Genomic DNA, 23800 nt, shown 5'->3' on the forward strand with positions numbered 1-23800 from the left:
ACAGTTCGCAACAAAATAATTATCGTTAAACTGCTCTCGGTGCTTAAAAATGAGGAAATACCTGAGTGGCTGCCTAGGTCATTGGATTCGAGGTCTGAAATTGGTCCTCTTAACAAGCTCACGCATTGTGAGCTACTCAGGTGTCTCCCAGCGCTCCGTCTTGGTGCCACTAATATCCAATAAACGTATATATATATATATATATATATATATATATATATATATATATATATATATATATATATATATATATATCGTTTTTGGTTGATTTTTCGGCTGGAGCCACTCCTTCCTGTCAAATGTCGGTTAATTTTAAACAAACAGCGCCAATGACTGCTGTTTGACTGCCAATTCGTTGACGTCAAGGGCGTCAACGAATTCAAGTGTCTTGGAATCATCACTGTCACGACTAACTTAACATGGCCCGAGCACATCAAACTCATCTGTTCAAAGGCGTTTCAGAGGCTTAGTTATGTCAACCGCCCACTGAAAAATGTCACTAAAGAGTGCAAACTCACGGCTTACAAAATACCAGTCCGACCCCTCCTTGAATACGTCTTTATAGTCTGGTGCCCTCACCATAAATGCGACAAAGATAAACTTGAAGCTGTGCGAAAAAAGCGATGCGATTTATATACGGCAGGTGCCATCGTCATTTCCCACCCTCCTCTCATGCTCAGCTATTGCCCCTAAAGTTGCTGAATCAGACAGGCACATGTGCTCGTCTTATCATGCTCCACAACATTGTCAGGTTTCTTCTTGTCCACGTGCCTATATCTATCGTCACGAGCTCTGTGCGCTGAAAGAGGCACTCAGATTCGTTGAATATTTGCCCCCCTATTTCGCAACTGAACTGCTTTAAATTTACTTTGCTTCCGTTAGCAATTCAATTTGGAGCAAGCTTGATGGATCCGTTTGACGACTGCCCACGGACCAATTTTCTGCGGAAGTGATAAAATATATATCGTGTTACTATTCCTTAGTATTCTTACGTTTGTTCTGGATTCTGTCAAACTGTTTTACCTCTCTTGTGTGATCATTTAGCCTGTTATAGTACCAGTGGCACCCACGACGATCGTGGAAGCGAAAATAGCCTAGAGGAATTCGAAATCCCGCAGGTAACGCCAGAAGAAGTAAAGAAAGCCTTAAGAGCTATGCAAAGGGGGAAGGCAGCTGGGGAGGATCAGGTAACAGCAGATTTGTTGAAGGATGGTGGTCAGATTGTTCTAGAGAAACTGGCCACCCTGTATACGCAATGCCTCATAACCTCGAGCGTACCGGAAACTTGGAAGAACGCTAACATAATCCTAATCCATGAAAAAGGGGACGCCAAAGACTTGAAAAATTATAGACCGATCAGCTTACTGTCCGTCGCCTACAAAGTATTTACTAAGGTAATCGCAAATAGAATCAGGAACACCTTAGACTTCTGTCAACCAATGGATCAGGCAGGATTCCGTAAAGGCTACTCAACAATAGACCATATTCACACTGTCAATCAGGTGATAGGAAAATGTGCAGAATATAACCAACCCTTATATATAGCTTTTATTGATTACGAGAAAGCGTTTGATTCAGTCGAAACCTCAGCAGTCATGGAGGCATTACGGAATCAGGGTGTAGATGAGCCATATGTAAAAATACTGGAAGATATCTATAGCAGCTCGACAGCCACCGTAGTCCTCCACAAAGAAAGCAACAAAATCCCAATAAAGAAAGGCGTCAGACAGGGAGATACGATCTCTCCAATGCTATTCACCGCATGTTTACAGGAGGTATTCAGAGACCTGGAGTGGGAAGAATGGGGGATAAAAGTTGATGGAGAATACCTTAGGAACGTGCGATTCGCTGATGATATTGCCTTGCTTAGTAACTCAGGAGACCAATTGCAATGCATGCTCACCGACCTGGAGAGGCAAAGCAGAAGGGTGGGTCTGAAAATTAATCTGCAGAAAACTAAAGTAATGTTTAACAGTCTCGGAAAAGAACAGCAGTTTACGATAGGTAGCGAGGCACTGGAAGTGGTAAGGGAATACATCTACTTAGGGCAGGTAGTGACCACGGATCCGGATCATGAGACTGAAATAACCAGAAGAATAAGAATGGGCTGGGGTGCGTTTGGCAGGCATTCTCAAATCATGGACAGCAGGTTGCCACTATCCCTCAAAAGGAAACTGTATAACAGCTGCATGTTACCAGTACTCACATATGAGGCAGAAACCTGGAGGCTTACGAAAAGGGTTCTGCTGAAATTGAGGACGACGCAACGAGCTATGGAAAGAAGAATGATCGGTGTAACGTTAAGGGATAAGAAAAGAGCAGATTGGGTGAGGCAACAAACGCGGGTAAATGACATCTTAGTTGAAATAAAGAAAAAGAAATGGACATGGGCCGGACATGTAATGAGGAGGGGAGATAACCGATGGTCATTAAGGGTTACGGACTGGATTCCAAGGGAAGGGAAGCGTAGCAGGAGGCGGCAGAAAGTTAGGTGGGCGGATGACATTAAGACGTTTGCAGGGACAACATCGCCACAATTAGTACATGACCGGGGTAGTTGGAGAAGTATGGGAGAGGCCTTTGCCCTGCAGTGGGCGTAACTAGGCTGATGATGATGATGATTCTGTAAAGTGTTGTCGCATCTTTTTAGTTTTGTATTGACCCCTCCTTGCTAGGTGTCGTATGGAGGCCGCAATGTTTCTAAAATCAAATAAATATTGAAGGAATAGGTAGATGAATCTCAACACTGTTACATATATTGACCATGCCCATAATATGCCGCAAACGTAACCCATTGTTCTTCTCATACATCCATTTATTCTTTCCTTTTATGAAATGCCGAAATGTTGATAAAGCTGTTTGAAGTAGAGAAAGTAGGAATATTGAGTTTTACCCGAGAACATAAGAGGCAATAATACATATGCAGTGGCGACTGTCTCCTAATGAAGGGTATTCCGGTAAATTACACAATGGGCATGGTCTACGAATACTCTAAAGAAAGAAAAAAATTAAACAGACCGGCAAGAAAATTTGAAGGCATCCTCAGAGAACCATAGGATTGATGACTTGTTAACGTACTTCGATTAGATCTCTTAGGCTACTTTGAAGCGAAGGAATGACGTAGCACAGCACGACAATATTCTGCGACAGCACGCGCACTTATCTTCATCGGGCGACACGTTTCACCGCCTAACAAATGTTATCGCACAGCGCGGGACGCGCCTGCATGTATCCGAAATTTCTGGAACGTTATCGATGCTTGTATTCGCTGTTTGTTGTCGCCGAACCTTATGTTATCTGATTTCATCGCGTGATGCGAATGGTGTAGAACTTTGTGGAAGGAACGCATGGCCCAACGATTAGTCTGGAACGTTCGACGACTGCTGTATAAAAGCCGGCGTGCTTGAGCCGCCGATCAGAATTTCGACGATCGCCGACTGTGTTCGCCGCTCTCGTTGTGCTTTAAGTGTAGCCTGTTTTGTGAGCACCGGTTCGCCCTATAAAAGCTAGTTTTGCCTTTCACAGTATTGCTACTGTGTTCTTTGACGTCACGACCACCTGACAATATATATATATATATATATATATATATATATATATATATATATATATATATATATATATATATATATATATATATATATATATATATATATATAATGTCCATGGAGAACCTACCACAGCTGAGGAAATAAAGCCAGGGCTATGCAGCAATTATTGCCGGTCGTGTTTGTTCTCTCGCTCGAGGTCGCTCGGTCAGTTGGCGCAGTGGTACATCCGTGAAAAGCGGTAGCATAGTGAACGACCGAGCGAGCTGCAAAATCTCCTATATTGTTTTTATGTGCTTGTCCAACGCGACTACCTCGTACGTGATGACGTCACAATACTTATACACCTCACCGGAAGCGACACTGAAACAGGTTACGAAGGAATATTCTTGTTTGTGTACTTCTTTAAGCGAGTTGGATGTTGCATTTTGTAGGCATCCCAGACGTGATGTGAGCAGTTAGATGGTACCAGTTTCTAATGCCTGTTTAACTTGAAATCTGTTTTACGCAGCAAAACCACAATTTGACAATAAAACACGTTGTAGTGAAGGATCTCCAAAAGCTGCGGACTCTGATATTTTTTTTTTTCATTTCTCCCCCATAGAAATGCGACCGCCACGGTCGACATTGATCCCTCTACCTCGTGCTTAAATACTGCTAGGAAGCACAACACAGTAGTGGCTAGGCCGCACGGCTGGTTTGTAATCCTGGTGTTACACGGGTAAATTTTCATCGCGACCGAGCCCGATTAGAATCGCTTTTTTTCATCACGATTGGCTTCTTCCAGGCTGAAGAAAAATTTCATTCATAACGGGATTGGTTGGTATAAGAAGACGGGATCCCATCGCGATAGAAAAACTTCAGTCGTAACGGGCTTGATTGCTATAAGAAGTGCTGTGTGTGACAACTTGTGTAAGTCTATACCTGATCTGTTTTTCTGATATAACGCAAAAAGCCATCGACCACTTAGGTTAGAATAAACCCACTAACTGGGCGTGGTTTTGTGACTTTGCGCAGGACGCCATATACTACGAGGGCGGAGACTGTGCCATGTGCCGGAGATGTGTCGGTCAGCTATTCTGCAGACCTTATTAATGTTGACAACAGATTAGACATACGCACAAGACTCCAACTTACAACACACTTGACTGCTGCGAAAAAAAAAATCTTAGGAACAATGTTTAATGCCCTTGTAATAAAATACCGTCAAATTCATAATGCGATGTGCCTAACGACTCAATACAAATAACATTTCAAGTTCTAATGATGTTCTGAAAGTATACAAATTGTTTTTGTGTAAAAATAAACGTTATCCAATGTGTAAAGCATTATAAACCAACACCAAGCGAACAAAGTCAATCACACATCCAATTTGGGTGCGTAAATACAAAATAAAATGAAAAAAATGGCTGTGGCTTAGCTAAGGTTAAGCCCAGGATGCGAAGCATACTAGCCTTTATTTTAACGCGACAGCGTTAATGAGCTCGTGTCGCAAAAAAGCCGGTGTCGTCGGTGTCAGCGTCTGCGGCGTTGGCCGTGAGCGATAAATCCCAGCAGGCACTTCATGAATAAAAAACAACTTGCAAGATGGACTGGGTGGGAATCGAACCAGGGTCTCCGGGGTGTGAGACGGAGACGTTACCACTGAGCCACAAGTTTTTTTTTCTTTATTGCCGGAAGTTTCACCAAGCTAAGACAAAGGGCATCATTTCTTGAAATAAGGTAAGCGATACATAAATATACACTAACACACATTCAACTTTGTGCGCATGCATATTGTGCGGTCAGTCACATTGTGACTGGCCATGTCAAGTTTAAAATTCCTTTAATGTGCCGAGCCTGAGCCACGAGTTCCGATGCTTCAAAGCCGTACAAAAGCGCCTGTAGTGAATGCGGTGTTGACTTAGAAACGAGCTGTTTCTAAGGCTCAGGCGTGCGTCACTTGCTCAGGCGCACATTTCGTTGTCGCGCCGAACGCTGCGTTGCTCGACGCTCACCGCATCCGATGCGGGGCGCGTAGTCGCTGCACCGTAGCCCATTGTCTTACACCCCTTGGCGGGTCGACGGGAACGCTGTCGCGTTCCACTCTTGAAGGCGAAGCTTAAGCGTCCGCTTTGCAGCTGTTATGATGTCATATGGTAGCTACGCGGCCGCGCGCGGCGCAGCAAGGAAGAGCGTGGCTGTGCGGCTAGTATGCTTCGCATAAAAAACCCCAAGCGCGACAACCGGCCACGCCATTTTTCTATACGCTCCGGGCCCAGTGGCCCGTACGCGTCCTCAATATCGCAGCGTTCGTAATGCGGTGAGTCTTGCGCCTGAAGAACGCCGCAGTGCAGTTCTTTCATGCGAAGCATACTATCCGCACAACCACGCTCTTCCTTGCTGCGCCGTGCGCGGCCGCGTAGCTACCATATGACGTCATAACAGCTGCAAAGCGGACGCTTAAGCTTCGCCTTCAAGAATGGAACGCGACAGCATTCCCGTCGACCCGCCAAGGGGTGTAAGACAATGGGCTATGGCGCAGCGACTACGCGCCCCGCATCGGACGCGGTGAGCGTCGAGCAACGCAGTGTTCGGCGCGACAACGAAATGTGCGCCTGAGCAAGCGACGCACGCCTGAGCCTTAGAAACAGCTCGTTTCTAAGGCAATACCACGTTCACTAGAGGCGCTTTTGTGCCGCTTTGAAGCATCGAACTCGTGGCTCGGTGGTAACGTATCCGTCTCACACTCCGGAGACCCTTGCTCGATTCCCATCTTGCAAGTTGTTTTTTATTCATGAAGTGCCTGCTGGGATTTATCGCTCACGGCCAACGCCGCAGACGCCGACACCGACACTGATGCCGACGACACCGGCTTTTCTGCGACACGAGCTCCTTAAAGCTGTCGCGTTAAAAGAAAGTGCGGTAACCCTGAACATGACAAGCAAGCTGTTTCCTTCAGTGCGCTTGTGCGCACTCTTTCTGTCGCCCCTTCCCTCTCCCCTTATCTTTTCTTTATATTCCCGAGCGTGAATAAACCCGGCGTTCTTTGGCTGGCACGACTGTCTCGTTCCATACGGGAGGGCCGTTGCCTCCACCCGTCAACCATCCTAACAGAAAGGAAATTTGAAACACGGACATGGATACACTCAAGTATATATGAATGAAGGCAAAAAACACAAAAATAAATATAGTTCATGAAATGATATGCGTATTCTCAAAACAAATTATGTTATTCATAGGAAGCCATTGCTCATTTAATCAGCTCATTTCAATTTCCAAGAATATGTCTTGCCTTTTTAACCATTCTTTTATTTCCTTTATAAAGGTACGTAAAGAAGAATTTCAGAGCACAGATTTACTGTGTCTGTTCATTCTTTTTGTGGTCTGATGGACAAATGAGTCTGTCACGTAATTTCTCCTTGTGTTTCGTGTGTGCTATGTGGTGTGCCTCAAGAATTCTGAACGGTTACGTTCAAGACATTTTGCACTTGGGCTTCTCTTCCGAATTTCTAGAAGTTGCTTAAATTCTATCCTGTCTGCACGTAACTTATCACGTTTTTGTAAGAATGGTGTAGTTGTTAGTTGGAAAAAAGTGATAATAAAATGGGAAAATACCTTTTTTGTTAGCCTATTAATGTGGTCTATTATGTTGTGGTGGTTGTACCCCATAAAAGTACTTTGAAGCGAAATTTCGAATGAATACATGCATCATACAGTTTTTTCAGCCATAGAGAGATGACGGGTGCAATTCTGTAGGTTATGTCGACATTCTTTTAATTCACCGCACGTGAAATTTGCATGTGTATTCCACGATAATTCTTCACTAGATTGTGTTCCCGAAAATTTTTTTCTTTGACATGTCTGATAAGTGAATTGTTAAATTTTACTTGTATTCTGCGCGAATTCTATATATAAGTTGTTTTATTTGCGTTCAGCTGGCGTTTGTTCGTCATCAACGGATCAGATAACGCAGATGTAGACTCATTTACACACTCCTGCAATTCTGTAGTGTTATCGGCTGTAAAGAACCAATTTATATCACCTGCATACATTTCAATATTTCGGAACCTGGAAAACTTAATATCATTCGCGTCAATTAGAAATAATACCGCACTTAAGTTTGAACCTAGTGGGACATCTTACTGTAGCATAAGCATGCCAGATGCAGTAGCAACCAGCTGAAATGTTTTTACTGGATAAACAAATTTTTGATCAAATCTTTAGCAAATGCTCGTACTGCGTGCGTTTCCAATTTTTCACTCAGTATATAAAGTGGTCAATGAAATAAAATGCATTTCTCAGATCGAAAAAAAAATAACTGGCTAACCGTTCGTTTTCCATCTTCAATATTTGTGACCGTTTGACCTTTAATATCCAACAAAGCTTGCTCCGCTGACTTTTTGAAAGCCGTGTGCTGACATGGCGCATTCATATCGTGTTTCGTGCAAAAAATTATACTTGCATAGGTAACACTTTCGAAAGGTTTTTGAAAACAAAGCGAACTGAAATCGGCTTAGAGAAATTGCTCTAATCGTCCCCCACTGAAAATTGACCGGACGCGCGTATGTTGAGCTCGTCTGGAAAGACGCCTGGATAAGAGACAAGTTTATAACACGTACGAGCGCTGGTCTTATTTCGTGTGACACATAATTAACCGAAATGGGACTCATACCATCCACGCCAGTGGAAGCATCATGCCTTTCTTGAATGCCTTCATCAAACGACATACTTGAAGACAAGGTGGTTTCAACAAAATTGAATTCGACTGATGTGGTGGAGCAAATTGTTACCTTTTCCAATTTCAACGTGTGCAGGGTTCATGTCAGTGTTAGTAAGATGCGTGTTCGTGCAGCTATCCAATTCCGCACGTTCTATGTTGCGCCCATTTAAGTATGCATTTGCGGATTAGTGAATTTCTTCCTTTTACTCCATCAACCGCATCCCATATTTTTTATTCGGATAATTCGTACATTCGATAAGATGCGGTCATAGTAATAACACTTGGCTTTTTTTAAATGACTTCGTAGTGGATTAAAAAAATTTTGTAGGTCACGAATAGGCCTGTCTGCCGCGTGCGCATCAAAGTGTTATGCATACCGTCTTTCTTTTTGATGCGTTCGTAAAAGTATTTGTCGGCCTAAAAGTTGCACGCCTTTTAAGTATTTTCCAGAAGCCACTGGCTGAGGTGGAAAAGCCAAGTCATAGCACGCGAGTATTCCTTGCCAGTCTGAGCACTGGAGTAGACATCAGAATTGCTCTAGCGTATTCTGTATGAATATTCGGCGAATTCGCCGTTCGCTATCTTTGATTTGCTTCGCAGAATTTTTCGGTATAGGACAAAACGCAGGTAGATGGCCACTTGCGTGTGCTATTAATAATACCGACTTCACATCAGATTCTTTTAAATTCGAAACGTATATGTCTAAAAATGCTACGCCGTTGACTCTTATCCTTGTTGGTGAAGTAATGTAATTTCTGTCGTCATAACAAGAAAACAAATTTTAAATTCCTACAGGCCCATGTTTCTTCAGTGATGAAGTTAGCTTTCACATGCCTCCTAAATGCGCATGTCTTACCATTCGATCTGCTCAAAGGTGACTCAAAAGTGGTTTAATGTTTTTTCTTGAACACGCACAGCCAAATATTCTGCACTCTGTATACACATATTTATGTTTTATGTATTGACGTTTATCTCGTCACCATAGTAATGTGCTTTTATGGTCGCTATGACAGATGGCCATGGGCTATCTGGCGACACTGGCGATGTTAGCGAACGTTACATCTATGCGCGACCGACGGCAAGTTGTGGAGACAAGGGTCTTGGCGGAGCAATAAAGGCCGAACATTTCTTAGAGAAACGCCAAGAACCACTTTCCTTGGGGACGAGACACATCGACGTTAAATTCGCCCACAATGACGATTGGATTGGGGTCCACCGGGAAGACCCACCCAAATGTGTCGATCATACAGTCTTCAAGGTCCCTAGTTGACTTCTGGGAGTTACGTATAGGATGACGACGAATTCGCACCCAGTCTGAACGGCGCGCGCGTTGGCACGTTATACGGCGAGATTCTCGCCCGTTGTCGGTAACACATAGGATGCAACGGCCGCGCTGTCGTTCTTTCCTTTGCTTCACTATTTCCCTTAATAAGGACAGTGAACAAAAGTTTGCGTTTGCGCCCGCACCACCTATATGTATAACGGGTCAATCAAACCTAAATAAGCAGCAGCTGCGTCAGCAACCCAAACGCAGTTTGAAGGAAACAGCTAATAAGAGGAAAAATTACGCAGATCCCACGCAATGTGGGAATCCACGTAAGCGAAGCTTTCCGTGCTGGATGCTTCGACTGACGACAATCAGCAGTGACGTTGACGGCTAAAGCTTAATTTCATCAAAGTTTAGGCATACACGAGAGTGGTGAGTTGATGTTAAACGTTACCTTGCGTGCACCACTGTTTGTCTGCGTAGTACACAGCACACACAGGGAGACGTGTTTCCTTGAGGCGTTGTTGTGCGCCATATTTTATAACCCCTGCGAGGGTTGAGCGTTGTCATTTTCTCTCATGGTACACCGCATCGTGGCAGAAGTATTAAATTGGAGTTGGATTACGGGTCTGTACGTGCGAAAACCACACTCAAATTATGAGGCAAACCGTAGTGGCGGACTGCGGATTAATTTTGACACCGCGTGATGTTCTTTAACGTTTCCCAAAATCTAAGTGCACGTGCGTTTTCTATTTCGCCCTCGTCGAAATGCGGCTGCCACGCTTAGGATAAAATCTGCGACCTCTAGTCATACCATAGCCGTAAAGCAAACGCAGCGGGCACCGAAGTGTTCATTTGACGGTCGACCGCTTTGTAGTGTCTCCTGGACCCTGCGCTGCACATTAATTAATGCGGCTCCGCACGCCCTACATAAGTTCCCCGCTTGACATATTTGCATGGCGTTTCTTTTTCAGAAATAGCAGCAACGTACTTTACTGTGCCTTGAACTTAAGCTTATCCTGTTTCCCTGCAACCGCTGCCGTATAGTAGTGGGGTTTCGTTGCCTTCTCAAGTCACCTACCCCACTCTCCTATATGGGAACTGCCTCTTCTCCCTCTCCTTCTCCTTCTATCTACAGTTCTATCTGCGTACCCTCTGGCCTCGCACGTTAGCAGAATGCGAAGTGCTGCAGATTCTGCAATGCTTCTGAGGGGAGTCAAAGATAATTACAGCTGTCAAGCGGCTAAAGTGGCGACGGCCAGGGAGCTCCAGAGGGCGTTGTGCACATTCGACGTGGTGGAGTGAAAACGAGTTTCTCCCGTCGCCTTTCCTCTCTTACTCGCACTTTTCATTTATATACACGCTCTGAGCCACCCCATGAGTTGTGCGTGAGAGCAACCCACAGCAGTGACACCAGTGGTAAAATCGAAGGAAGAGGCAAAGAAAGCTTCGCTTTAATAAAAAAAAATGGAGCCACAGGGGGCTAGATGTTACCAGAAAACACCGTCAATGGTACACGTTACTTGGTATGTGAAATAGAAGCAGAGCCAAGCGATGTGCAGCTATCGCACTGCTGCTTATTTATTGTCGCTTAAGAGGTACAAGAGTGAGGAAGGTGTTCTGATGGAGGCACTCTCCATGTCAGCACGCTCCAGTCGACCGTCGTCCAGTTGCAAAGTTGGGAAGAACGCATTTGTAACACCTGCCAGGCTACACCGATTCAAGGATATTGTCTTCGGTCGATGCAATGCGCCAGCAACATTTGAGCGCATCATGGCTTCGCTCCTTCGATGCTTCATATGATTGGCCTGCTTATGTTACCTAGATGGTATTATTCTTTCAACGGCATTTTCCAGCCATATTCTGCGCCGGCTGTCCATTGTCCAAGTCTTCCAGAGCGCCGGTCTTCAGCTCAACTCAGTCAAGTGCTATCTTTGTCGCCGGGAAATAACAAGGTTAGATCACCTCCCGAACGGTATAGGCATCCGTCCTCACCAAGAAAAAATTTGAGCCGGGAAGCATTTCGCTGTACCTTCTTCAACCAAAGACGTTCGTTCCTGCATTAGATCATGTTTTTCCTCCTATTGCTTGTCGAAAATTTCCCTGACATCACCCGTCTAGTCGCCGCCCGTCTCCTTCAGCGCTTATACGCCTTCTGACGACTTCTCTGTTGACGCACTTTAGCCCGATCGCCCCTAAAGAAAGCTAGGACGGGCGCCAGTGGATACGGAATCAGAGCTGTCCTTGTCCAGCACCAGTATAGTCGACACTGCTTCATAGCTTACGCCAGCCGCCTGCTATTCTTCGCAAAGCTCAATTACACAATTACCAAGAGTGAATTCCTTGCGCTTGTTTGGGCTATGTCCAGATTTCGGCCGTACCGCTTTGATCATCCATTCATGGTAGTGACTGAGCACCAGGCGCTCTGTTGACTTTCCTCGCTAAAAGATCCTACAGGCTGTCTTGGACGCTGTACTTTCCGCTTACAAGAGTACTCGTTTTCCATCGTGCTCAAGTCTCGTCGATTTCATCAGGACGCGGAGTGCCTGTCCATATATCCCGTTGATCCACCCGACAGCACCAACGCTGACACCGATGCCTCTGTTCTAACTCGGAGTTTCTTCCTTTTGGCGATGAATAGCGGCACGATCCGGCGTTACATTCCGTCATCAGCCGTCTCTGCTCCAGTGTATCTGACGAGCTTCTCGTCAGAGACACTGGAACAGAGACGGATGTTAACCTCACATTTATACCGCCACAGTTTCTTCCCCGAAGGCCTTAAGCGCTTACTCGTGGTGCCCTACCGCATGCGTTCTGCCTTCCTCCAGCAGCTTCACAAAGAAGCCACAGCAGGCCATCTTTGTGTAACGCGCACGTATGTTCACGTGCGGCGTCATTCCGTTTGGCATGGGCTGTATGGCTGCGTGGCAGTTGCGAACAGTGCCAACGAGAGATAAGGCCACCAAAGCTTCCCGCCGGCCTTCTTCAGCCCATCGGTGTCCCAGTAGAGCCGTTTTTCTGCGTCGCCTTCGATCTGCTCGGACCTTTCAATACATCAGCATTAGGGATCTATGCCATGCGTTAGGTTATTACACGCGCATTTCCAACCAGACGTGCTACCGACATTGCTGATCTAATTCTACACGATGTCATTCTGCAACACGGAGCTCCTCGTCAGCTGTTCGCGGATCGCGGTCCTTACTTTTCGCTCCATTTCATCGATGACCTCGTCCGCTTATGTTCCACAAATCACAATAACATATCACCCCACTTATCACCCTCGAACAAACGATCTCACCAAACGACTGAATCGCACCATAACCGAGATGCTCTCCACGTACATTTCCACCAACCACCTTGACTGGAATGCTACAATACCGTTTGTTAAGTTTGCATATCAAGCCACGATACTGTAGGTTGTTCACCTTTTTATCTTCCTTTTGCTGCGAATCGGCACTCCCCATAGATTCTTTGTTACCAGCTTCTCCACAACACCCTCGGAGTACGCGGAAGATGCAATCGCCTTGCGCCCACCACTTTACGATGGCGCAGGTTATGCGTTACAATTTCCGCGAAGAGGCTGTATAATACGCTCCAGGATCCTTAGTGCTCTTCTGGTCGCCAACTCGACGACTTGGTCTATCAGCGACCGGTTAGTCTTGAGCAGAATTAGACCGTAAAATAATAAGAGAATACGCACAAAGGATAAATATAGAGATGGTAAATTGTGTTACGTGAACTTCAATGGCGGTGACAAGGAGAAAAAAATGGGTGGAAATTAAAAGGCAGATGAACCAATAAAGCTATTAGCTTGTACCCTTTGACCAACACCCGTCTACAAGATTTGGAGCAGTCGCCTGTTACTTGCAATTTGAGATAGGAGCGGTCCAACATATTGACTTGCTCAAGGGGAGGCAGAGGCGTAGGCCTGCTATTTAGGCGACGTATGAAGCGGCAAAGGGTAAAAGAGACATGCGACAAACATTTATAAATTAGCAGCATATTGAAAAGTAAAAAAAAGCGGCTTGGAGCATTTTACCCATCGACAGGGAGTGATAGCAAATATAAAAGTATACAATTGATCGGTGAAAGTAGAAGTGATATTGATGAGGTAAGAATAATCGGGAAAGGTGGTTTTAGTAGGAGATATGAATACCCACTCGTAGTATTTAGACGGATATACGGTATAAATGGTTTAATAGTGCCGAATTTGTGCGATGCATTGAGCGTTATAGTAGTTAAGAGGGAGAATAAACGTTATGAACAGGTGATGTTGAAATGCGGGAACAGGCAGTCTTGTGTCGAGTGCGCCTTATTCTCAGAAACAGTCTCCAAACGACATGACGAAAGAATGATGGACATGGAAAAGAATAGCCTCGGTGCCGATCAGAAACCTTAACCTTCATCTTCCACATTTCGAAAAGGTATGCAAACATAAAATCGGAACCAATAGCATCAGAATTGCAGAAATTGAATGAAAAGCAAGTAACAGAGATCACAAGAAACACATAGATGGAAACGGAGGCGTTTCCTACAACATTCTGCGAATATAAGGAACGGCTTGACGCTCTGCAATAGGCGATAAGACAGACAGAGCAAAACAATTGTTGGTTTGGAAAGCGCGAATCACGTAGGTGGTGGAAAAAGGAAACAAAGCAAGCCATAAAAGAGCGGAGACAGGCGTGAAGGGATAATCGAGAAGCCGAAAACTTGGGATGACACGAAGCAGGGTTCCTCGCTAGAGAGAACGCATACAGAGGAAAAAGAGGAATGTAGGCTCGTGCAAGAGAAAATTAAATGCAAAAAAAGATAACGTCGGGTGCATAAAATTTGGGAAAAAAAACAAACCTAGGAGGTACTGTAACCATGTAACAGCTCCCAGAGCTCCAACTAAAAATTCGCATAGGGGATGAAGTGATGAACATCGTTACATCTACGAAGGAGACGATACGCTGCGGCAAATCGGAGGCATTATTACTGACAACTACGGCGCAACAGAAAGCGACAGTTTGCACTCACATTGATCAAGGAGCAACAGCGAAAGCATTGAGATCAAATTTAGCGCAGACAGCTTTTATTGAAAACCATCACAATGATGCGTTCCTTATACCACTGCTGCAGGACGCGATGTAGTCTCAGTGTAGTTAATCAAAAACCTCTGTCCAAAGAGCAAGGCTCTGCTGACTGATGCCATTGAGCAAGTGAATAGAACAAAGAAACTTGAGTTTGGATGGCGTGCAAGCGAGGTTAACCTCATCTACTAAGGCAAAGGTGATAAGGGGAAGACAAGCTCGTACAAGACAGTTACGGTAATGTCGGTGAAAAACCATAAAATTAGAACTGTTGAAGTGGGTGGAAAAATAAGCTGCATTGGCGAACTAAGCAATCGGTTTAGACTAGGCAGACGCTTATAGGATAATATTGTCACAAGCTGTCATGAACCACGCCTGCCGCGCAAACAACCAGATGAAAGAAGGAAGAGAACGACGTGAGCCAAGCTGCCGCGAGACCGCTCTTCAACAACCGCGCCTATCAACCAGATTCATCTGGTTCTGCATTAAAACACCTCGTGTGTAACATTTGGTGGAGCTGTGCGGGGTAACTCCCACGACCTACAACGGAGCCACCAGCACAAGAGCTACGCCGAAGCCGTCGCCTCGCCGGACTTTCGCCGTCGCGCTCAGTCATGGCCACAGAGCAAAATACCCTCACCAGCAGTGCCTCGGCGAGCCCAGTCCCTATCCAGCACTACCGAGAGCCACGCACGTGCTCGGCGAAGGCAGAGGAAGATGTGGATGAGAGGCTAACCCATTACGAAAGGGTAAGCCAATACAATAACTGGAACGCTGCCAGTCAGCTTAGGAACGTTGTTTTCTTCTTGGCCGGCACGGCGTTGGTATGGTACGACAACCACGCGGACATGCTAACTACTTGGTCTTGTGCGGGTCTTGTGCTCAATTAAAAAAAATGCCGTTTTGGGGAAGGGCAAACTCTTGTGCTAGGCCATCTGGTCGCTAAAGAAGGCATCCGACCAGATCCGCAAAAGACTGCGGCCGTAGAAGCATTTAGAGTACCCAACTCTGTCAAGCAGTTAAGAAGTTTCTTGGGCTTGTGCTCCTATTTTCGCCGATTCATTCCCCGGTTCCCTTTGAGTGGACTGCAGATTGCGACTCATCATTTCGCCAGCTCAAGTTCCTGTTGACATCCCAACCAATTCTTCGCCACTTTGATCCTTCATCACCAACTGAGATTTACACCGATGCCAGCGGCGTAGGCATCGGTGCTGTGCTAGTTCAGCATGTTGGCGACAGAGAGCACGTGATCTCTTACGCTAGCCGGTCCTTGAGCCGCTCCGAGCGCAACTACACAGTCACCGAACAAGAGTGTCTGGCGGTCATCTTCGCCGTGCAACGGTTTCGTTCGTATCTCTATGGGCACCCCTTCACTGTCATAACAGATCATCATTCGCTATGCTGGCTTGTGAATCTGCGGGATCCCTCAGGACGACTAGCGCGCTGGGCCCTCCGTCTACATGAATACGATTTCGTTATTTGCTACAAAGTGGCCGGTGGCATGCTGACGCTGATTGTCTCTCTCGGATGCCACTTGAAACAACTGAATGTGATGCGGACAATTTTGATGAGTACATCGCTTTTGTGTCCCCGGAATTTCCGGATATGGGTACCGTCATATCCGAGCAGCACAAGGACGAGAGGTTACAACCGCTCTTCGCGGCAGCACAGGAGTCACCTGCGGGCAGTCGCTTTCGCCTACGGGAAGGCGGCGCGCTGTATAAGAAGAGCTACTCGACTACCGGTGCACGCTACCTTTTAGTTGTCCCCAAGAACCTTCGCCACCAAGTATTACACGCCATGCACGATGACCCAACTTCCGGTCATCTTGGTTCCACACGGACACACTACCGGGCTCAAGAACGTTTTTACTGGCCTAAGATGCGGAAAGATATTGAACGGTACGTCGCCAGCTGCTCTCAATGCCAGTGCTACAAGCGTCCGCCACAAGCGCCACATGGCCTGCTTCAACCAGTTCCCCCTTCTAGCGTCCCCTTTGAGCAAGTTGGTATAGAGCTTCTGGGCCCTTTCCCGCGATCCTCCAAGGGTTCTCGTTGGGTTATCGTTTGCGTAGATCACCTTACCCGCTATTGTGAGACCGCCGCATTGCCATCGGCCACAGCTACAGAAGTTTCTATCTTCTTGCTGGCTAACATTATACTCCGACATGGACCTCCTCGCATAGTAATCAGCGATCGTGGGCGACAGTTTACCGCGGACGTGGTTGAAGAAGCCCTTCGTCTGTGTTCATGTAGCTTCTGCCATTCTACGCCCTACCATTCACAAACTAATGGTCTGGTCGAGCGCACAAACAGAACGCTTGCCAACATGCTGTCCATGCACGTCGATTCAGCACACAAGAATTGGGACAGTATCTTGCCTTTCATTACCTATGCCTTCAATACCGCGAGACACGAGACCACTGGTTACTCACCATTTTTCCTTATGTATGCTCGTCCGCCGCGCTACACCCTCGACACAATATTTCCCTACTTCGCTCATGACAACGAATCAATTGATGAGCTCCTATGTCGAGCAGAAGAAGCGCGACGCCTCGCTAGGCTACGCACCATAGCATCGCAGGACCGGTCCAAGATACGCTATGACGGGCGTCACCGCCACGTTTACTTCGATCCTGGTGACCTTGTGTGGCTCTGGACGCCGTTGCGGAAGCGTGGCTTGTGCCAGAAGTTTCTCGCCCACTACGTCGGCCCTTACGTTATTCTGGAGCGCCTCAGCGATGTAAACTACCGCATTGCGCGTCTCACGAGCAGTGGACGACGCTCGGCCAAGGCTGAAGTGACACACGTCGCGCGTCTGAGGCGTTACAATCCACGAGATGACTGACTCGCCCGGCGGGCTTCGTCTGCCAGCGGGGAAATGTCACAAGCTGTCATGAACCACGCCTGCCACGCAAACAACCAGATGAAAGAAGGAAGAGAACGACGTGAGCCAAGCTGCCGCGAGACCGCTCTTCAACAACCGCGCCTATCAACCAGATTCATCTGGTTCTGCATTAAAACACCTCGTGTGTAACAATATATTTGTGTTACCTCAGTGCATAGAGATATGAGTAGCTCAGAAACTACGTTCAAAAATAGCATTTATAGATAATTAAGGGACCTGCGACAATGTAGGCAGGGAACTGTTATTGGGTATTCTAAAGCAGGATGGGCATAGATGAAAATTTCATGCAACTGCGGAGGTATATATATACTCGCACGTAGGGACAATCGTGCGCGAACTATATAGAATGGCCAAAAATATAATGATGTGGTGCAAATTCCCCAAGAAATGCAGTAAGCATGTCCTCTGTCCCCATTTTTGTTCACGTTTTATCTTAAGGGCATCGAAGGACGAGGGGAAAACAGTGATCAGGGTTTGATTTATCCTACATGCGTAATGGACAAATGGTGCAACACAAAGCATCCGGACTCATGTACACGCACGACATAGTCCTACAAGCCGACAATGCAAGATATTTACGAACACTTGAGAATACGTCTGGCAACGTAGCAACAAATTTAGGCCTTAAATTTTGAACACAGAAGACGGTAATTACGATGTTTAAAGAACAGACACGTAATTACGTGTTGTGAATTCAACAAGGCATACCTGTACTCATGCAAGATAATGCCTCCGCGTATACATAAACGTCGGAAATACTCAATAATATATCTAGATAATAGATAATTACTAAATAATAGACTAGATAATGGACCTAGAGACTAGATAATCTGAAAATAAATGAGAAGTGGAAGGCAGCAATAATGGAACAGGGCAGTTTGGGACTACAGTAAATATAGGGTGGTGCGTGGAATCTAAGAAAGAGTAACGGTGCCAACACTAACGTTGTCGAATGCCATCCTGTGCTTCAAATCGGATACGTTGTCACGGTTGGAAATTAGCAAAATTTCGGTACGCCGGTTGGCTTTGGGAGGCCACATTTAAACCACAAATGAGGCAGAGCAAGCTGACATAAGTTGGGCCTACCTTGAGCCAGAGAAGTGCATAGCAAAACTAGACTTGTAGAAACACTCATGCACAATGATTGAAAGAAAAGGGCAACTAAATTGCGCAAGTGTCGTGACTTGAAGGCGTGGAGACAGAATGGAGGGAGAGGTAAAAAATGTTAACAACCAAGTATAAGGTAACTGAAAGTAGCCTTAAGTAGATGTATCCCCTTACCACTTCCAGTGTCTCGCTTCATATCATAAACTACTGTTCTCTTCCGAGACTGTTAAACATTAGGTTTCTGCAGATTAATTTTTAGACCCACCCTTTTGCTTTGCCTCTCCAGGTCAGTGAGCATGCATTGCAATTGCTCTGAGTTACTATGCAAACCAATATCATCAGCGAATCGCAAGTTACTAAGGTATTCTCCATTAACCCTTATCCGCAATTCTTCCCGATTCAGGTCTCTGAATACCTCCTGCAAAGACGCTGTGAATAGGATTGGAGAGATCGTTTCTCCCTGCATGACGCCTTTCTTTATTGGGATGCTGTTACTTTCTTTATAGAGGACTACGGTGGCTGTGCAAACGCTATAGGTATATAGTATTTTTACATACCGCTCGTCTAGACCCCGATTCCGTAATGCCTCCATGACTGGTGAGGTTTCGACTGAATCAAACGCTTTCTCGTAATCAATGACAGCTATATATAAGGTTTCGTTATATTCTGCACATTTCTGTGTTACCTCATTGATAGCGTGAATATGGTGTATTGCTGTGTAGCCTTTACGAAACCCTGCCTGGTCATTTGGTTGACAGCCTAAGGTGTTCCTGATTCTATTTGTGGTTACCTTAGTAAATAGTTTGTAGGCAACGGCAATGAATGTGTGTATGTATGTATGTATGTATGTATGTATGTATGTATGTATGTATGTATGTATGTATGTATGTATGTATGTATGTATGTATGTATGTATGTATGTATGTATGTATGTATGTATGTATGTATGTATGTATGTATGTATGTATGTATGTATGTATGTATGTATGTATGTATGTATGTATGTATGTATGTATGTATGTATGTATGTATGCATGCATGCATGCATGCATGCATGCATGTATGTATGTATGTATGTATGTATGTATGTATGTATGTATGTATGTATGTATGTATGTATGTATGTATGTATGTATGTATGTATGTATGTATGTATGTATGTGTACGTGCATACGTACATGCGCCTGGCATGTACGTATGTACGTACACCCGTGAAGAAAAGTATACGGACCAGAGTGTCGCTGAAAAAGCTGGATTTATTCGTAATTGACACGTATAAGTGGAAACTGACGGGGGAACTAGAAAAGTGCCAAGTTTGGACTGCACTCTTTATTTCCATGTTGAATTCAGAGGCAGAGTAGAAATTGAGTTTTATCACACAATCCCTGGTCCGTATACTTTTGCTCACGGATGTACGTACGTACGTATAAGTAAAAAAAATCGATAAATATTTCAATATATAAACAAAGTGAGGAAAGACTAACAGCTCATACCACTTACTCATACCAGACGACAATTTTTTCCCCGTCCTCGCCACTTCACCCACAAAAGGATGAATGACTGTGGCAGATCGACTGGTCTTCAAAAAGAAAAAAACGAAATTCCCCCTAGCCCCTATACCCTCGTTTCGGTTCGTAGAATGTAATGTTTCTGTAAGTAGGTACATATTTCCGCATAAAGGATCCGGGCAAAAGAAAGCGATCGGACGCTGGACGATGCACAAGACTTAGTTTTATTTCTGAAAGAACGTGACCCTTTTATACATTTACTATAACACAGCGCTTTCTTGAGCGAATGGACACGTGCGTGAAGATATTTCTCGGAACATGTGCTGGATTGATTGATTAATTGATTGATTGATTGATTGATTGATTGATTGATTGATTGATTGATTGATACTTATGGCATACCAACAGGCCCAAATAGATACTTTGGTGCTATGTTTCTCATCGAGATTTAGCTAGTGGAGTAACAAAAAGCCGCCTTACTTGTGTCCGCGTGAAGAATCCGGAGAGTAGGAACCCGGTACATAAAGATTGCCCATTTATAGCGGAAGGAGCTAAGGTGAGTACTGGTGGACGCGCATATTTGAACCACGCTACGGTTTTTCGTCGGCAACACAGAGTGTCTCCACATTGCAATTCACAGCCACCGCGCGCATTTTGAAAGCAGAAAAATTAAGCCGTTGAAATAGTGCAGCACGTCTCCCCCACCCCTTCCAACTCTGAGATGTCATTATTTGAGATAAATGTATAACGCGTTTGAGAAGCCAGTTGTTGGTTAAATGAGGACGCTAGGATGTGGGAATCGCTCTCTCCAAATCGATACCTTCCATGCGGCCATGCCCGTGTGTTTGGCACGCCCACACCTTGCGTAACAGCGCTCGGAGCGAGTCAAGCGGCTGGAGTTGATGAATGACTAACCGAAAAAAAAGCCCGCTTCCATTCCACCCTGTGAAAATGTGTGTACAGCGAGTCTGGTGCTGACGTTAGACGACGTCACACACGCAATAATACCTCTTGCGACGTACGAACACGCACGCATGGACGTTAGCGGAAGTGCAGCACACATCCTCATTCTTGTAGGCCGTCCGCCAGGCGCAAGTGGCTCATTGAAATAAACTAATGTTTAAAAGTAGACTGCGTCAGAAAATGCATAAAGTACAACTTACGCACGAGCTGCCGGCATGATAGCTTCGGAATGGTATTCGAATATACGGGAAAACACGAATCTGTTACGCGGAAACAAACATGAAGCCCATTTTCAGCGGTCATTTGAGGTCTGTCCGAGTGGCTGTGGCCGATAGGTGGCGTTACCGTTAGCACATCATGCATCCTCATTCCTGTAGTCACTCCGCCTAGAGCAAGTGCGTTAAAATGTAAATAGCGTCAGAAAATTTTAAAGTACCGCTTACAAGCAGTCAACTAGGAGCCGAAAAAGAGAAAGAGTGTGGCCCTGGAAGGGGAGGACAGGCAGGCACTGGAGTGCGCCACTACGGCGGCGCCAGCGGCCCCGCTTATTACAACGACAAGGAAATCTCATTAAGCAGCGCGGCACACTCCTTCGTGGCGAGCACGGAGGGTTCGGTGCGATTCGGTAATTATTTGATGGCAGGCCAAAATTCAGCGAACGCGAACGCGCATCGCTATATAAAAAAACAATGAAAAAATGGAAAAATCGAAGAGAGAATAAAAAAAAAAGATAACACTGAGGTGTTCGTGAAAGAGTGAAGGACAGAAAACAATGGACGCTGACAGGGAACGGGAAAAATAATTTTAAGTTTTGCTTTCATTTTGACCCGCCGTGGCTGCTCAGTGGCTATGGCGTTGGGCTGCCGAGCACGAGGTCGCGGGATTGAATCCCAGCCATGGCGGCCGCATTTCGATAGGGACGAAATGCGAAAACACCCGTGTACTTAGATTCAGGTACACTTTAAAGAACCCCAGGTGGTCGGAGAAATTTCCGGAGTCCTCCACTACGGCGTGCCTCATAATCAGAAAGTTGTTTTGGCACGTAAAACCCCATAATTTTTTCCCTTTCATTTTGCGAGCGTTGAAGCACGGCTGAAGGGAGTGCGCTGCTTTCGTGTATACACTGAATGCTGTAAGTACGACAGAGTACCGCTAGGGCGAACCTCGTAAGGTCAAATTTTCGTGTATGAGGAACAACGTCTACCCACTTGGTTTTCTATGCATAGACCAAGTGCAAAAAAAAGAACAAAAATGTCCGCTTAACAGAAATGGTCAGTTAGGTTAAGCCGAACATATGCCAGCCGCCACCGACGCCTGCTGCTTGGCTCACCGAGAGGCCCCCCCGATTGGCAGACTTGAAACAGGCGGCTCTGCTAGCTATACGATAACCAAACCCATTTTATTGCGATAGCAATTGCATGGACATTCCAGGTGCATTTTTCCCTAGACGTCGCCGTCACCGTGATGTTTCGTATAAAGTCCAACAGCGATAACATCGTCGCCGCGCGCTGTACGCTGTGTGTACGAGTGAAGGCTTGCGAGGGTCAGCCGACGATCACGGCTGAATCTCACGCGAGCAAAAGACGAAAACGTGCAGGAAGCGCGACGTCTTCGGTCGCGCGCGAGACATCGGTGTATGGTAAGTACAGGGGAGGGGGGGGGGGGGCGTTCTTTTTCGGCAGCTGCTGCGTACAACGCGGCGCGTCGGCGCGTGTACATAGTGTGCCGAGTGCTGGTAGCTTCGTATGCGCTGTGCTTTCGACGCTTAGTTCCCGTTGAAGCGAGAGGCAGCACGAAGGTCAATTCGCTCGCTGCTGCTGCCTTGCTTCTTCACTACAGCGTTTTGACAGCGAGTTTCCGCGGTCATCGAGTGAGATGTGTTCACGTTTACCCTTGCGCGCGTGACACCGTGCTTGTTAATTTCGTTAGTAAGCGAATGTTTACAAGTTTATACAGCCGATAAACCTATTATCCTTACTTCGTGTAGCTGTCTACTAACTTTCTATCGGAATCGACGCTTCGCCTTTTTTTTTTCGTGGAAACAAACCGCTACGCAATCACTATCATGTGAAACATGGTTGGATTAAACGAAACAGGCCTACAATATAGGAACAATAATTGATGTCGTCCTCGATGTTCCTCCACAGGCTAGTAATTAGGTAAGTATAGTGTCCAAAAACAATAAGAACTGAATTCCTGCATGACTCGGTTGATAATTCCGCGAGTAGTTTTAATGCGCTTTCTTAGCAACATGAAGACTGTGAATAATTTTTGAGCAGCTCAGACAAAAAAAGAAATGGGCAAGTTTTGTGACAACACAGAGATCTGCCTAGCGCCGACACCGACCATTGCTTATTTTTGCTTAGGTACGAAAGTACCATCGATGATATAAAAATTTTCGGAGGACGAATATGCGCTCCTGTATCGTGTGTTTTACGTTATCCATGTTGTATTATGGCACCTGGCGCCACAGTTACATCTGTTACCCGCGCCGTGGTAGCGGCCACCGCACGCATTTCAGGAAGACTCAGGAAGGTCAGGCTGGTCAGGAAGGTTCAAGCTGCCCTCTCTGAGGACAGCCTCAAAGGAGGCCTCGCATATTTGTGCACCAATTTCACGTTCCTCCTAGACACTATAAAGAAGCTTGAAGGTTCGACCGGAATTCCGGTTAGGCACACTACGCTTATTGTGAATAGTGGAAGGCAACGAATTTCCGCCGTCCCTAA

At 45.7% G+C, this 23800-nt stretch overlaps 2 protein-coding genes across 4 annotated transcripts in view; one reads left to right on the forward strand and one right to left on the reverse strand.

The window, feature by feature from the left end:
* The window catches only part of LOC135908592 (phospholipid scramblase 2-like), a 42731-nt gene extending 37971 nt beyond the window's left edge, over positions 1-4760 (forward strand). For all 3 annotated transcript variants that reach the window (XM_065440414.2, XM_065440415.2, XM_065440416.2), the window contains one exon: positions 4566-4760. In XM_065440414.2, coding sequence (XP_065296486.1) covers positions 4566-4643 — 78 coding nt within the window. In that variant the 3' untranslated portion in view covers positions 4644-4760. The remainder of the gene's footprint in view (positions 1-4565) is intronic.
* The window catches only part of LOC135908569 (phospholipid scramblase 1-like), a 265493-nt gene that overhangs the window by 73372 nt on the left and 168321 nt on the right, over positions 1-23800 (reverse strand). The gene's annotated exons all lie outside the window — the stretch shown is intronic.

Source organism: Dermacentor albipictus, chromosome 9 (genome assembly GCF_038994185.2).
Source record: "Dermacentor albipictus isolate Rhodes 1998 colony chromosome 9, USDA_Dalb.pri_finalv2, whole genome shotgun sequence".
NCBI lineage: Eukaryota > Metazoa > Arthropoda > Arachnida > Ixodida > Ixodidae > Dermacentor > Dermacentor albipictus.